This window comes from Phyllostomus discolor, chromosome 2 (genome assembly GCF_004126475.2).
Source record: "Phyllostomus discolor isolate MPI-MPIP mPhyDis1 chromosome 2, mPhyDis1.pri.v3, whole genome shotgun sequence".
NCBI lineage: Eukaryota > Metazoa > Chordata > Mammalia > Chiroptera > Phyllostomidae > Phyllostomus > Phyllostomus discolor.
The window spans coordinates 93,718,660-93,736,146 of record NC_040904.2 but is presented as its reverse complement, the minus strand read 5'-3'; the positions used below and the strand labels follow the sequence as shown (position 1 = coordinate 93,736,146).

At 43.1% G+C, this 17,487-nt stretch overlaps 1 protein-coding gene across 2 annotated transcripts in view; it reads left to right on the top strand.

Moving 5' to 3' along the window:
• DRD3 (dopamine receptor D3) overlaps window positions 1–11,619 on the top strand; it is a 42,685-nt gene extending 31,066 nt beyond the window's left edge. The window contains exons 4-7 of one of the 2 annotated variants that reach the window (XM_028505005.2): window positions 3,993–4,189; window positions 9,213–9,348; window positions 9,448–9,495; window positions 10,891–11,619. In XM_028505005.2, coding sequence (XP_028360806.1) covers window positions 3,993–4,189; window positions 9,213–9,348; window positions 9,448–9,495; window positions 10,891–11,087 — 578 coding nt within the window. In that variant the 3' untranslated portion in view covers window positions 11,088–11,619. Of the gene's footprint in view, window positions 1–3,992; window positions 4,190–9,212; window positions 9,496–10,890 lie in introns of both variants that reach the window. The other variant, XM_028505004.2, reaches the window with a different exon arrangement.
• The last annotated feature ends 5,868 nt before the right edge of the window (window positions 11,620–17,487 follow it).

Genomic DNA, 17,487 nt, shown 5'->3' with positions numbered 1-17,487 from the left:
ATAGTAGGTTGTGGGGGGGGCTCTGCCCGCAGGGACCCCTGGCCACCACAGATGAGAATAAGTCTACCAAGACATGATCTGCTTGGGGAGGAAAGGTGACCAATCTCTCAAAGGAGAAGGGCCTAGAACCTGTTCCTCAATGGGCTTTCATTGGGTTAAATTGCATAGGAATATAGGGCATATATGTAAAGCTCATCAATCATTGTCAGGCAGAAATGATTAAACAATAGATGGTATTCAAAGAACTCTGAGGGCTTATTCTGAATCAGGGTCAGATAGTTAAAGGGCCATAAAACTTTGGGCAACAAACTCATTTCCTGCTGGATCCTTATCAGAAAATTGAGAGAATTCTTAGTAAAGCAGGTTTCATGGGATTTTATGCATTCTTTCTTAGGCCTGATCAACCTGGGGAACCCACCCTTTCCAGCACAGGGCTGCACTGACCTCTGTCATTGTTTCAGGCTTAAGTCAGGCAGGGCAAGTAAGGCAGCCAAGAGATTAGGAGACTTCTCACAGACAGAATGAGGACTCAGGCTATGGCAAAGCCAAGGGGCGAGGGTCCATCACCCCCTTTTTCTATAGACCCCCAGGTCCTTCCCTGGGGGCCCCTTCATGACCAAGCCTGTCTTAGGTTGTTCCTCTCTTGAGGAATCTTACCTGTCATTAGCTAACCGGTCAGGCTTGGGTCCAGCAGGGTGAAGTAAAGGGGACAGAGGCTTTACTTATCCTCCAAGGATAAGTAAAAGCTTATCCTTGGATAAGCTTTATCTTCTTAGTGGCTTATGGGCCCAAGGCCTCTCACTCAGCCTTAACAATGGGGGGTTACAGCTTCTGAAACCAGGCAGGGTGGTTCCCAACAGTAGGTGCCCCACAAAATTGTGTTGAAGGAGTAAGTGGATGAGTCCTCATCATCATTGTTTCCTCCTTAAATGTGACGATTAGTTGGGATAAACATCTCAGCCTCTGAGAATGAAGAGTAACCCCTTGGCCTTCCCCATTATCCTCCAGTCAGTGACTGTGTATGTGGTTATGTAAAATGCTCATTTGTCTACCTTGCTCATTTATTCATCATTTGTGTATTCATTCAATAACTATTGTGCTAACAGCACAGTACTGTTTCAATGAAATAATTAAGATGAGGTACCTCATCTCCTAGAGGAGCCTCAGCTCCTGTGGGGACCTCACTGCCCTTGCCTCTTTGGGACTCAGCAGAAAGAAGCTTCCAGAGTTGCTGGCGTGTAGGGCTTCACTCTGCCCTGCAAATAGGAAATATACCCAGCTCAGACCTGGGGGGGACTGGAGCAGAGCCCCACTCACTGTCCACTTGCCTCCTACATCACTCTGCCTGCTGACAGTCCTCACAGGGTTCTGGAAGAGGCTGCAAAACTTGGTCTAAGGACAGAAGCAGTTTCTTAAATAGGGGCAGAAGGACAGGATGACAATGTAGGCTCAGTGATTATGTATGAGGGCCTTCATTGATCAGCAATCTTGAAATCACTATGTGCTCTCTCTTCTCACTCGCTTCTCACACATATACTTTCAACATTCTTACCAGAAAAATAAATATTTGCACATGATAAAGCATAAGGTGTAATGGGATACCTATGCATATTTTAAATGTAGCTTTCCCTTCTTCCCTAGACTAACTCCTCCATCCCATCCCTAGATACAAACACTAATATTCCTCAAAGATAATGCTTGAAACAAGTGCATGCACATGGGCATGCACACACATGGATGTTTGTGTGTATGTGTGTATATGCATTCTAAGTAATAGTTAACATGTAGAATTTAGAGGTCAGGCTCCCAGAACCCAGAGGAGGGTACAGAAGGGTAGAAGGTGTATCTGGAGGTACAAATCTGGCACACCAAGGTTGGCAACAAGATGAAGAGTGGGGACATAGTTATGCCACCCCTGTGGCCCACTTCTATATCTCTCATTATAGAAGGCATTTAAATCATGGTCAGATGCTGATGACAAGGGAGCTGGTTTCAGAGGAAGGGCTGATCACCACCAACATGGCTTCTTAAAAGTTCAGCAAGACCACCCCCTGCCACCCTAGTCCCACCTCTAACCCTGTCCCCATCAAGGACGAGAAGATGCCAATTTGGTGGCCACCGCTCAAAGTTTTATGAGCCATTTCCTAAAGAATGTGGACATCGGCTTTGGTGAGATGATATTATTTTGACCTGAATTGTATCCCCACCCCCACTCCCCACCCCCGCCAAAGAGAATCAGAGCATTTGGGAGTAGCTCATAAGCATTCTGGCGGCAGTGCTGTCACTAAAATGCCTCACTGAACACTGAGCACACCCTTCTTTTTGTTTTAATTTTAAGCCGTTGCTCCCTTCTGTCCCCCACAAGTATTGTTCCCTGTAAGTCTCTCTCCAAACTTCCATTGCAAATGACACCATCCCTTTTAAGTTTAAAAAGCTCAGAGGTGGTAAAAATTAAATAATAACAGTAAAGAGTAAATAATAATAATAGCTGCCATTTGTTCTCATTTCTACTGTAGGACACAATGTTTTTATCCTTTTTTTATAGGTAATGAAACTGAGGCTTGGCATAGTTAAATAATTTGCCCAAGATCACATAGTTAATAAATGGCATCCCTGGGGCTCATATCTTGGGGCTGCCTGGCCTCCAGTACCTCAGAAGACCAAGAAGCAGAATGAGGGGTCCACGTGGCAGCTGCCCTCTCCCCACCAGCTCACACCAGATTTGGGGTTGGAGAATCCCTAACTCTGAAGGTCAGCCAGGTGTACCAACAGCTGTTGCTGACAGTGCTGAACAAAGTGCAAATGTGCCATGTCCCACTAGTAGGGGGAGGTAGAAGGTAAAAATCTCAGGAAAAAAACAATGGGTTGGGGGTCCGATTCTTTGATGTTGCGCCACTTATTAAACCCCTCTGAACCTTCCTCTGCTCATTGAAGGATAGAGTCAGTAATGGCGCCTGTGTCACATAATGTTGCCATGACATTTAGGTGAGGTAACGTGTATAAAGCCCTAGGTATATCACCTAGAAGACACTGGTTTGCTTCCCATTTCTCTTACAAGAGGAGCAAATTCCAGGCCCTCTCCTGAGCATTGGAGGAACCTCAGCATCTGCTGGTGACAAGACAAAGCTACAAGACCTTCCTAAGAAGGGTAGGCAGGGGCACTCCAGGACATAGAACAGGGGCAAGGACCCTCCTCAATTCACATTGCCCACAGTGACAATATCCTTACTGGCCCTCTTCCCATCTTACCCCTGACTGTCACTGAAATTCCTTGAAAAAGCAAATGCTGTCTCATATTCAGCCACCATCTGCCCTGTAGCACAGATACAAAATGGACACCTGGCATTCTCAGCAAAGAAGGCTTCTTCCACTCAGTGCACTCAACGATCCTTCCTGGGGGCTGCATCCCTCCCACGAGCCTCTGGCCTGCTGCTCAGTGACACTTGCCCCAGACTCCCCGCCTGCATTCCCCTGTGGCATGTAGCACAGCGTATGGGAGGGATCATCTGTCTTCTAGACTGGGAGCTCCTTCAAGGGCAGACATAGTGTCATTGGTCTTCACAGCCCCAGTGTAGAGCAGTGTCTGGCATGTAATCACTGGTAAATTTCCTTTTAAGTGAACTGTGAGCAACACAAAGGTGAGTGAGAACTCGTGGACCCTCAGCGAAATGACAACACAGGTGTCTGGGACTGCATCCCCCGCCCCTCAACTTAACGATCAGGACGTGTGTGCTGGCTACATAAAAGAGGCAAAAGTAAAGGGCTGTAAGGCACAAAGGAAGAAAGAGTTGTTTCTGAATGAGAAACTCAAGCAAGCCTCCTTGGATAAGGCAGTCTGTGAACCAGGACATGATGAGGGTGTAGGTGGGACCAGAAATCCCTGCTTCTCAAAGTTCCATGTGCATTAGATGATTTGGGGCCATATTTTGTGCTCCCCACTGAGGCTTTTATTTGGCAAACTGCTTTGCTTTCTCCTTTTCTCTCACTCACAGGGGATCCCAGTGTCTGCTCCATCTCCAACCCTGATTTTGTCATCTACTCTTCAGTAGTGTCCTTCTATCTGCCCTTTGGAGTGACTGTCCTCGTCTATGCCAGGATCTATGTGGTACTGAGACAGAGGAGACGGAAACGGATTCTCACACGACAGAACAGTCAGTGCATCAGTGTCAGGCCCAGCTTTCCCCAACAAGTAAGCTCGTAGGAGGGGCAGAGGGAAGACAACACCCCACCCCATGGCCTCCCAGCTTTGTGTTCCGCAGAGCATGTTTTTGCCTAAACTGCCACACTGGAGACACACATATGACCTCCACCTTCTAATCTGCTGGTATCGGCTCTGCTTTAGTGGTAGGAAACCCAAGCAAGAAGTGCATCGATAGTCTTTTCCTAGAGCACAGCTTATTTGGCAACATGATGAGATAATTTCTGGGCTTCTCCTGCTTCCCTTCAAAGTCTTTCATTGTCCCCAAAGGGCTGGAAGTTCAGGTGTCACATACAGGGTGTAAAGTTTTAGGGTGACAGTTGTACCATGCACTGCTAGTATGTTCCCATGATTGACTTTCTGGCTAGATCATTCATTCCAAGAATCTTTGGAGTCCATCAGAATCTCTTTTCCTTATTAGATCTGCCCCTGTAACAAGACATCGATGAGGTGGTAGAATGAGATGCTGGTGACACATTTTGGGGTCTTTTTAGGCTCTGAAAAAGAGGGTTATTGCTTCAGCACTGACCTTCCAATTTCTTGGGCTTTAAATTCTGCTTATCCCAGTGCCCAATGTCATAGTAGTTTACCCATGATGTACTGGAAGCATGAACAGATGGATACCAATCACTTGCAATCTTCTAGGGAAGGGATGGCAAGAATATTATACAGCCTCTGCCTTCATGGAGCTTGGACTCTAAACAAGCAAATAAAGCCCACTTCTACCCCAAGTTATTGAACAACCCAAATGTTTGTTTGGGATGTTTGCCAAATATGAAGTGAAGAGAATTGAACACCTGAATATTAAATGCCTTTGAGGTTATGAAAAGAGAGAGTTCCATATGCTCAGGAAAGAGGTTTGGGGACAAAGAACTGAATTTGATCTTGAAGGCATTTGGATGTCCAGATCAATCTGAGTGAGGGTCAAACTCTCAAAGCTGAAGTTCCAAGGCTTGGGTAGAACAAGGATATAGGAGGTCAGCACTAGAGGATGAAGATAAACACATATTGTGTTTAAGGCATTGTCATCTATATGGCTCAACTGTATAGAGCTTAACCCACAATTATTTCTCCTTCAACTCACCCTAGTCTTCCTGTCTTCGACTGCACCCCATTCGACAGTTTTCCCTAAGGGCCAGATTTCCATCAGATGCCACAGGGAAAATGGTAAGTAAACCATGTCTTTAATTGTAGGCAAAAAATAAGAGGTCTTTTCTCAAAGATGCTGGCTTGACTTAATTCCACCTCCATCCCCAAATGGAATCTAGCCATAATCCCACACTGGTATCTATAACAGATCTGAGATTCTGCCTGATTTGAACTTTAGAATAGGAATCACCAGGTGAAATCCAAAAAGCATATGATTATTGCAAATGATCCCAATGACTGAAGCCAAAGACTCTTGGATTTGGTGTGAGGATGCCATCCAGAGCCACTTGCATTAGTGGAAGTGGGGTGTTAGTGAAGCATACATGAGCAGAGCCAAGAAAATTAGAGAAGGGGAGGCTAACGTGAGACTTTCAAGTGCCCTCTTTGCCATTTAATATGGTGACAAATGAGATAATTTCATGGTCACCCTGAATCTTGTCCTTCCAACTCAAGCAAGCCTTGCCTTCCTAAGCAAGCTTAGTACAAAATGGAGCCTGGAAGTGTTAAATATAAGACCAGTGTTCCTCTCCCTAAACTCCATAGCCAATTAAATATTAGGGATAAAGCTTCAAACACCCATGAAGAAGGTTTGAGGTTTGTCCAATCTTTGTATGTATAGCTAATAAATCAGTTTTTACACAAGCCTGGCATAGCAGAGACTCTTGCTGTAAATTATTTATAAAATACACATATGTTTTATACATATGTTTAAACTATATATATATATGGTTTAAAGTTGCCTTTAAACTTTATATAGAGTTGCAACTATATATATGGCTTAAAGTTGCCTTTAGCAGATTTAAGGTTGGAGGAGTCACCAAGGCCAAAAGGAGAAAAAGTGGATAAAAAGTGGATATTATAGTATCCACTTGGTTGGTTGGCTGGTTGTGAAATGTGCAGTGAAGACAATTGAGCACCCAGATATTAAATGTCTTCGAGGTTATGACAAGAGAGAGAAAAGCATGCTCAGGTGACTGGGTTGCTGACGCTGCTAAGGACATCATAGAGGACCAAGAGTCTGCATTGCCAGGAAAGTGGAGAAAGGCTTCTGTCCTGCCGCCTGGGAGTGGAGGGCTCTGCCAGCCAGACTGAGAGGGGTCAAGGGTTTCCCGGTGCCAGCCTTGGAGGTAGTGATTAGGGTTCGTAGAGCCAAAAAAGACACTCACCAATATATAATCTTAAAAGAATCGTTTTCCTTCCATAGCACCGAATTTCAACATACTGTAAATGGAGACAGGGTATACTAGGTCAATGTTCTCAAATCCGAGATTGTATAAGCATTCTCAAGAATTTGTCCCCAGTGTCCTAGACTCAGAAATAATGTATTGCAAGTTAAATATTGTCACTTTTAGAAGATCACGAGATACCAGCACAATCATAAACATAATCACATTCATTCAGCTAAAACATAATACATTTATATTAATAAGTAGAAAACTCTATCAAATTGAAATCCAAATTTTTTTTAAAATGTGTTATACTAGAATCCCTATGAATACTTCTGTGAAACACAATTTTAAAATTTTATATAATCTTGAAGGTCCCTTGCATTGATTCATTCAACAACATTTCTGGATGCGTACAGTGAACTAGCACTCTAGCACTATGTATCTGGAAGATTGTGATTCCTTGAACTAAGGAAAGATAGTGGGGGTTCTTGGTTCCTCAGACTAACTTATGTAGTGAAAGGAATTTACTGGAAGGAGATCAGGTAACTCAGACTCATGAGAAAGCTGGAGAACAGCTTTAGAAGTTACTGTTCATGTCTAAGGAAGAGTCTGGTAGAAGACTGGACATTGACCACCACCACTGCTGGGTAAATTCTGAAGTCTTTCTGCTTTACCAGCCCCCATTCAAGGTCCTAGGTGGGAATCTCCAAAAGGCGGGGCTTGGTTCTCGTCCCAGAGTTCCAGCTGCTGGGTGGGGAGGAGAGGGAGAATGACTATCTGGCTGACGTCTTCAGTTGTGGGATTCTGCTGGCTACTCAAGGTTAACAAACAGGGAAAGAAGTTCAGATGTTGAGCATGCACATACTTGCCCTAAATACCAGAAATCTCCACATACCTTCAGTTTTCTACTCTGAGTCTACTGATCCCAAAGCCATTTTTCCCAATTTCCTTTCTGTTTTACAAATGAGGCTTAGAGACATTTAATTAACTTGCCCAAAGATACCTCTACTTAGCAGAAAAGCTGAGATAAATATCCTGGGTTTTCCTTCATTTCTTAACTTTTTATTGTAGAAAATTTCGAAAACAAAAAAAGTAGAAAGACAAATATAACAAATCCTTCATTAGCCATCATCCAGCTTCAATAATTATCAACTCATGGCCAATCTTATTTCATCTGCACTCCCACCTACATTCACATACACCCACTGGATCATGAAGCAAATCCCAAATATCACAGCATTTCAAACAAAAATATTTCTATAAGTTCATAAAGAATATGAACTCTTTTATAAAACACATAATCACAATGCCACATCAAACTAAGTAAATTAATCATATCCCTAATTCCCTAATATTATTATCCAATGTGCAGCCCTGGTCAGGTGGCTCAGTTGGTTGAGCGTCATCCCATACACCAAAGGGTGGAGGGTTCAATTCAGGAGTGTAGGTTTGCTCCCTGGTGAGAGTGTGTATAGGAGGCAACCAACTGATGTGCCTCTTTCACATCATTGTTTCTCTCTCTCTCCCTCTCTCTCTTTCTATCTCTCTCTCTCCTTCCCTTCCCTTCTCTCTAAAATCAATAAGCATATATTTGGGTGAGGATATATATGGAGGGACCCCCAAAAATGGAATTTATTTATAAATACTTGTATATTTATTCTTACATGCTTAAACTTCATTCACCTTCCAGGTACTGTCCATGTGATACAGTTCATCTATAGAGACATTTTGTCCACTGCTCAAAACAGTTTTTGAACTTGTCGATTTTGACACCTTTTAGTGCTTCTGCTGTTTTTTGTTTCACCTCTTCCACATCAGCAGAACATTTCCCTTTGAGGACTTTTTTTCATGGGGGAAAACAACAAAAAAAAGTTGCTCAAGGTGAAACTGAGTAAACGGGACATGGGGGTCATGCTGTTTTTGGTCAAAAACTGAAGAACATTCTGTGTGGTGTGGGCAGGTATGCTCATAAGTCACCTATTATGAAACGGGCAAACATGTTGAAAGAGTCTTTAAAAAATAATTCACTGAAGCCAAACACAGCCTCTTACAAGGCCAGCTGGTACCCTGATACAGATGGGCTCCTAGAACATTCATCTCGCTCGGGGGGGGGGAGCTACAGGGGGCCTGCCCTTCAGAAGATAATTCCGGGGTTTTTTGTGCCCCACCATGTATATTTCCAGTGTGCAAATTTACTCAATTGTCTCATAAGTTTTTTATAGTTGGTTTTTTGAATCAAAATTCAAATAAGTCCCATATTTTGCAACTGGTGTTATTGTTGTTGATGTCACTGCAATTAATTTGGTGAAGAAACTGAACAGCTTGTCTTAAAGGGTTTACCACAGTCCACATTTTGTTGCTTACAACCCACTGGTGTCACTTGACATGTTCCTCTGTGTACTAAGCCATTTGAACTTCAGAAGGCCAGGCTATAATCCTGTACTATCCTCTTCGAGTGTTTATTGTGATTCTCAAATGTTGTATACTTGTATGTGGCAGATACTTTTTGGTGTAGTCGGAAGCAAATTTTACTTACCTCAACTTTCCAAGGTCCCACCACTCCCAGTTACATCCTCTGTAGTTTTACACATCAGATTCCCCTCCCTTCGTTGCTTTCTTTTTTTTCCTTTCAGGAACATTCAGAAGATAAACAGTATCCCCAGAAATGTCAGGACCCTCTGTTGTCACACCTGCAGCCCCTGTCCCCTGGCCGGGCACATATGGAGCTGAGGCGGTACTATAGCATCTGCCAAGATACTGCCTTCGGGCCACCAGGCTTCCAAGAAGGGGAAGGAGAGTTGAAAAGGGAGGAGAGCACTCGGAACTCCCTCAGCCCCACCATGGCACCCAAGCTCAGCTTAGAGGTTCGAAAACTCAGTAACGGCAGGTTGTCGACATCCCTGAAGCTGGGGCCCATGCAGCCTCGGGGGGTGCCACTTCGGGAGAAGAAGGCAACGCAGATGCTGGCCATTGTGCTTGGTGAGTTTGGATCAGGTTAAGCTGAGTTAGGTTAGGTTGAGTTGGGTTGGGTTGAGTTCAGCAGAGCTGGCAGGTTAAGGTAACCACATTTGTCAGAAATTAGAAATCCAATAACTGTGATATTTATAAATGTTTATAACACAACTGAAAAGGGCTTATATACAAGTATTACCTGGTAGAAATCACAAGGCCTAGACTGTAATTTATGAAATATGAAACTCAACGTGTCACCTAATTGAACTGTGTTTATCCATTGTGCTTCCTGTCCACCACATGAACTTATAATAATAGATAAATCAAATGATAAGTAAGATAACAATTAAACAAAAGTGCCTGACACATATTAGATATTTAATAAATGCTTACTTATTCTAGAATATTAAGTAAAAAAATAGCAATGCAAGAAACTACAGTCAGTCATGTGGTATGATAACATCTACATTATTTTAAATACAGAGGAAGGAAAAAAAAACCCTGAAATTGAATTCACTAAGGTGTCAAAAGTGATTAACTTAGAGTGGTGGGTGGTTTTTTTTCTTTCCGCTTTTCTGTAGCTACCAAGTTTGCCATAATTTATAAAATCAAAGGTAGTTTTTGAGAGTAGAAAAATGTAACATTAAATAAATATTAATTATTTAAATTAAAAATTGATAAGTCACAGACACCATGTAGAGTTAGTGAGAGCAATTCATTTTCTTCATTATCACTGACAAACTTCACTTTCTCCTACCATATGGACTCTGTGAGCGCCCCTGGAAGCACTCTCCTCCACAGCAAGAGTTGTGTCGATTGCACTTTAGGGTCTTCTTTCTTATTAGCACCTAGGATTATGACTTGATGGCTAGACATTAAATATATATTTATTTTAAATTGAGGAGTAGAGCTCTGGCTGGTGTGGCTCAGCGGATTGAGAGCTGGCCTGTGAACCAAAAGGTCACTGGTTCAATTCCCAGTCATGGTACATGCCAGGGTTGCAGGCCAGGACTCTGGTTGGGGGCGTGTGAGAGGTAACCAACTGATGTTTCTCTCCCTCCCATTCTCCCTCCCTTCTCCTCTCTCTGAAGATAAAGAAATAACATCTTTTTAAAAAAGATTTAAAAAAATAAATTGAAATGTAGAAAAAACTAGTAAAGGGCTACCTAAAGATCAAACTAGAAAATTGATTTAGGAACAAAGACCTAAGATGAATCAAAGACATTTTGATGTTTTCTCATCAAAAAATAAAAAAGTGGCTAATGACACCTATTTCACAGGGGTGGTTTAAAAATTAAATGGGTATGTAAAACTTCTAGCATGGTAGCTGGCATAAAGGAAACAAGTGTGACTCACTCTCACATTATAACAAAAGGAAGAAGCAAAATTGTTACCCAGTTTTTCTTTTCCTTTGCAACCTAGGGACCTTCATTGTCTGCTGGCTGCCCTTCTTTTTGACCCACGTTCTCAATGCCCACTGCCCAGCATGCCACGTGTCTCCAGTGCTTTACAGAGCCACAACGTGGCTGGGCTACATGAACAGCGCCCTCAACCCTGTGATCTATACCACCTTCAACATTGAGTTCCGCAAAGCCTTCCTCAAGATCCTGTCTTGTTGAGGGAGAGGAAAGAACATTTCCTGTGTCCACCTTCAGCTGCCATGCCACTGAGTCACTGGACAGGGCCTGCTCACAAAGAGTGGTCCATGTCCTCTGGCATGGGGGGGCAGGAGGTTGCTGGAACCAGGATGTTTCTGAGTGGCAGGTGCAACCAACTGCTTCCTCCAAAACAGAATGTTCTACCTCTCCAGCTCAAGTCTGACTTCATTCTGGCAATCTTTAGCTGGTTGGAAGGCCCCTGGTGATAAGCAATCATTCAGAAAGAAGCTGATAAAACATGACTCTACACATACACAAAATCATCATCAAAGGCATGATTCATTACAGTGAAGGAAAAATGAACAGATCTCATAATTCTCAACTTGCCAGGACTCCTTGAAGTCTCAGCCAGGAAGCCATCTTGCAGAACAGACAGTCTCTCTTCCTTCAAACCTCTAATTAACTGTCAGGCTAACCTTGTATTTTTGTGGGCCCACTCCCTTTCAGTAATTCCTTTCATTCATTGTACCCTGAAATATAATGGCAAAACTAATGCTGCTACCTCTTCATAAAATCTGATTGGCTACATTTGGTGAGGGATGCTGCTCACCCTGAAGGAGACATTGTCCCACATTGGGACCCAGGCTTCATTTCAAACCTCGCTACTCTTGTATTTCAGTTCTAGCTACAAAGGCCCTTGGATTCCATCCCCTTACTCTCAGAGTCTCAACTCCAGAGTATTCAAGATGGGATGTTAAGTGAAAAAGGAAGGAAAAATCCCACTGAGGTATCACTCTTGAACCTTGTAGTTCAGAACAGGCCTTAGATACGCTTTTCATAATGCTATAAGGTTTTCCTACCCAGGCATCTCCATCTCCTGCTTAATAGAGACCCAGTGATTTCAGACCCTGAAACTCATTAAGCACGAAGTGTCTGTAAAGTGCCTATCACCTCCTAGGTTGTAGATACATGACAATGAGTTAGACAGATCCTGCCCACAAGGAGCCCAGCGCTGGCTCCCACGTTTGCCCATTCACTTGTTGGAGGACAGTAGGTACTCGTTTAGATGGCCAGTGGCCCTCAGAACTGAGCGCACTGGGCAGGGTGGCTGTCCAGAGCCATTACCCGGATGGTCTTGGTGAAGTCCTACCACTGATCCTAAACGTCACCCATCCAGCAACTGACATTAAAGGTATATAGAAATAACGTTAGAAATAATGTTTACATGTCATTCAAAATTGCATTTGCAAGGAACTTGAATAGTTTCATCATTTACCTTTTCACCTCAGAAGCTATTTCTTGTTGATTACAGAATCAGCATACAATTTGTGGATAATTTTTGAAGTGTCATCATCCTGAACCTCAGTAAATTTACTGTTGACTACTAGTACATAGGCATGACATACCTTCTGCAAAGCTGTTCAACTTTAAAGTACACAAGAAATTCATGAGGGACCCAAGGCTTCCCCTTCCCCATTCCTCTAGCCCTTAAAGTGTATGGAGGAAACACCCCTGCTGAGTCCATTACCTGTTATTCCTGAATGCTTTGGATGCCAGCATTTTTTAAACGTTATTGTCTGCAGCAATGTTCATACTGTAACTTGGCAGAAAACTCTGACTGTCCACTAGTTCTTGAACCTTGTGCATTTACCTCAATAGGTTTATGGTCCAAGCAGAACTGGGGACTGAGACAACCAAATATCTGAAGAAGTAAAAGTACGTGATTCCTAGGTTTTCCCATGTAAAGTCAATAGTAAACAGGTTGGATAGTGGGGTAAAAAGTCACAGAATTCCATGTCAAAACTAGAGTTTTAGGATAGAAACATAAACAACATCATTACTAACATATTTGTGAGGAATGATAGCAAATGTTATGTATCTTCTCTTCACATCAAGTCATTCAACCCTACTGATAACCTTAGGAAGACAAACTACATTTGTAGGTGAGAAAGCTAAGGCAGATGGAAGTTAGAAATTTGCCCCAACTCACACACAGTAAGTGACAGAGCTGGGATTCAAATATATTTCTCTCTGATTCCCAAGCCCATGCAATTAATCACTTCCTCCCACCAGAGAGATAAAGGGGTGGGAAGAAAAAGATGGAACAAGGTTTCTGGGAGAATCTCACTTTACTCCACCCACTTCCACCCCTAGGCTTTCCTAAGAACTCAGCCCAAGGTACTACTCTCCCTCTTCAGACAAGTTCAATTTCTGAAACACTCACATGGGAAATCCATAATCTACTTCTACAGAATCATGGGACAGTAGTAACTTAGAGGGTATTTGGTTTACCCTCTCCTTCATTCACAGACATGGCCTAAAACTGTTGTCCTGTGTTGGTTAATGACAGGAAAGCACTCAAGTCTGCTGAGTCCTAGTTCAGCGCTCTTTCCCAAGAGCCCTATAAAAACTATAAACTTCTAGCATATACATAGGAGGTGAAAGTCATGTTGTCACCTCCACCATAAACTGAGAGGTAATTTTTCCCTAAACTGTGTGTATTAGAAGGCAACATCCCCCTCCCCGAATCTCCTTCTTATCCAGGAAGACCCTGCTGGAGGAATCCCAAGCGCTCGCTTCAGCCTCCTCCTTCCAGGATTCTGCATTCTACCTCCTCTACCTCCACAGTTCCTACGTGACCTCAGGGCTTGCCACTTTTAGAGCCAGTGAGGCTTAAAATCCCAGGAAAGGTGTTGGCCCGAATGAAGCAGGGCAGAGTTCTTGGGGCAAACCCTGTGTGGGCTCAAAGTAGCCTCATCTCTATCTACACTATTTGAATGTAATACAAATAGTATGGAAAATCCAAATACATTACAACCAATGTTCAATTTCAGACCTTAAGTATAAGAACTATATTTCCTTCTTCCAGGACACTATGCTCCAAAAGTCCATGCATTATTCATTAACTAAATCAATCACTTGTTCAGTAAATGTTGATTGATTGTCTTCTATGTGCCAGGCACAGTGCTTGGTGCTAGGACGCATGGTGGAGGAAGACACAGTCCTTGGCCCCAAAGCTTACAGTCCGAGGCAGGGAGGCAGAATTCATGCACATGGCGATGACCCACTTGTCTATAGTGAAGGGATTTCATGTGTTTGGAAGTCCCATATTCTCCCTTGAGAAGGCTCCTTAGACATTGTCAGGGTTAAGACACTATTAACCTTGACACCATCAATGTCTACTGGTGGACACTAGGGCTGTTTCCAGATCTTGGCTATTGTAAATAACACTGTTATGAACATAGGGATGTATATATTCTTTTCCACTGGTGGCACATTTACACAAAGGAATCAGCTATGCAGCTGTGCAGCTGTTAAAAAGAAGGAAATCTAACCTTTTGTGACAGCATGGATGAACCTGGAGATTATTATGTGAAGTGAAATAAGCCAATTGGTGAAAGGCAAATACCATATGATCTCACTTACATATGAAACCTAATGAACAAAATAAAGTGATGAACAAAATAGAAATAGAGACATAGATACATGGAACAGACTGACAGTTGTCAGAGGGGAGGGGGAAGAGGAGGACTGCATGAAAGAAGGGGGAGTGATTAGCCAAAGAACATATATAACAAAACCCATAGACACAGTGAGGTGATGGCTAGAGGAAAGGGGGGACGAGGGCAGGAGAGAGGTAGGCAAAGGGCCAAAAAAATGGGGACATTTGGAATAGAGTAAACAATAAAAATAAAGTGAAAAAAGAAAAGAAAAGTAGGAGGGGCATTCCAGGCATAAAAAACCTCTGAAGAGCTAAAGATAAAACAAGCAAGGAGCATGCAAGGAACCCCAAATAACCCATCTGGATGTAGAAAAGGACTCCCAAAGAGAGGACAGAGCAGGAAAGGGCCTCGTCTTTGGAGACCTCCTTCAGCTTTTGCTCAGATGTCAGCTGAGCTGATGGTGACACCTCTCTCAGAAGACTTCTGGACCGTGCCTCCACTCCCCTCCCTGTGGGCAACACACATCATGCAGCAGCCAGCCCTGACTTACTTAACTATTTCTTTCTGAGCCAGCCATGTTGAATTTCAACAAATGCAAGATTCAATTTCAATTCTTTCTTCTTCTCTCCAAGAAGGGGAATGGCTAGTTGAATGAATGTAGGATCATAGATGGTTAAAACTAACACAGTCAGAGAGTTTGGGTCAGAAATCAAGGGAGGGTCAGGCAAAGAGATTTGCTTCCCTGAAAAATGTGGGTCAGAACTAAGCAAAGAGGCAAAAAGCCTAAGGGATTCACTCAGAACTGGCTATTTCCTGGAGATCCTGACTCCCAGGCCTACGCTTTGGTCATTTAGTCTCTGCTGACATCAGAAAACTGAAAAAAGCTTAATTCAAATCAACACAGAGAGCAGAGAGGGGATGACAGGCAATTAACTTGATTCTTCTTTTCTGCCTAATTCCCTCCTGATCAGGAAGGGAGTTTCCATGGCTACCTCCTGACACACAGATTCAGTTGAGGGTGAGGCCAGTGTCAGCTCAGCTCTACAGCACACACACTGGCAGTGGCGGAACCTGGGAGTCTATGCCAAGCACAAGACCCTGGAACCACTTGCTCCACCCACCCTCACCTCAAGTCATACCCAGGCTCCATCATTGTTCAGTCTGCTGGGTATGGGAGGAGGGCAGAGCTGGCTGTAGGCCTCTTAGGAACGATGTGTCCCCAGGAGAGAGCGGAGCTGAAGCACCTTATAGGAAAGACAATGAACGGAAATAAGTCAAGGGCTGGAGTTCTAGTGCTAGCACGGACAAGTGACCATGAGCAAGAGTTTTAACCTCTGCAAACTTCAACTTCCTCATTAGTAAAATGACAGAACTGAAGCCTAGCCTTCCTCATTCAACCATTAAAATTTAGGTTACATCATGTACTAGAAGTGTTTTGTCAACCATAAAGCTCTAATACATGTAAGAGATTATTATCATTGATATTGGCATTATTATTATTGTCCCTCTAAGGAGCTGTTTCTATCGTAGCTATCTGGTTCACAGACCATCTTTGTTTCTCCGCTGATTCTCTAATTGTCTCAAGTTATTAGGCACAGTCTGTTCTGTCTCCCACATGAAATCTAATTTTTTTTAGTCTTCTATTTCCTAAATGATACTTGGCTGAATTTGCAGTCAGATTGTTAGGCAAATGCATAATCCAAACAGGGTAATCCAAACAGGGTACCCTTTCACAAAGCCAAGCACCCAAATGTGGCCTGACCCAGCACCAGGCTAGTGGCTCATACCTGGTTGCTAAAGGCGACTTTGGAGCCTCTGTTCCTCCCCTGGCCAGGGAAGGAGGAGCAGAACACATTTACCCTTCACAACTTTCCATATTTGTTTCTCAAGGTGTCTGAGTCCAGCACCTTTGTCTCTTACTTTATCTCTTCCTGCCTGAAAAAAGTCCATTGGATCTAGTACGTTAGTTTCCCAGGTCTGCTGTCACAACTTACTTCAAACTAAATGGTTTAAAGAGACAGAAACTTATTCTCTCACAGTTCTGTAAGCTAGAAGTGCAAAATCAAGTGTTGGCCTGGCCATGCTTTCTCTGAAGACAATATGCAAAGATCCTTTGACCCTTCCTAGCTTCCGGTGGCTGCCGGCAACCCTCAGTTTGTTTCAGCCTAACTCTAAACTCTGCCTACACCTTCACATGGTGTTCTTTCTATGTATCCAAATCTCTCTCTTCTCATAAATCATCACATTTGGGGCCATCCTAATCCAATATGACCTGGTCATAACTTGATCGCATCTGCAAAGACACTATTTCAAAATAAGGTCATATTTCAGGTTGCAGGGATTAGAACTTTAACATATCTTTTTGGAAGACACAAATCAATTAATAAAACATGGCGACAGTGGTCTGAAAGAAGAAAACTTGGAACTTAGTGAGATCAGGAAATGTACAAAGCCATGCTACCAGATGTGAGAGGTCAGGTTCCAGCCTCGGCGCAGAGTCCCTCTGTGGTCGGAGTCAAGTCTGTAAGCTTCCTGCAGCTCAGCTTTCTTGTGAGCGGTGTCTGCATTCGTAAACTATGACCAGACAAGCTAAACAATAATTCTAGAAGGATAGAGATCATGTCCTGAGCCCTAAAAGCCAATAAACATGCTTATAAAAGTCAAAACTGTAAAGGCAATGCTTAGCTGCTTTTCTATGTCTTAAAAGTGGGCGTGGCGGGAGGGCTGGAATTCAACAGCAACTCACCTGGGGCCTGAGGAAAGCTCGGATGGAGTATCTTGTCGTTCTCCTGCCCCCACATCACACCAGTCCAGACTGACTAAAATGAAAGACCCCGGAAGAGTAAGAGATATAATTGCCTCACATTATGCTTCGAGCAGATTCCATAAGATTTTATATTAAAGACCTTTAAAAAGCTTGCAATTTATCACAGCTTATAAATTTGAGAATTAAAAGGGACTTCAGACCAATCCCCTAG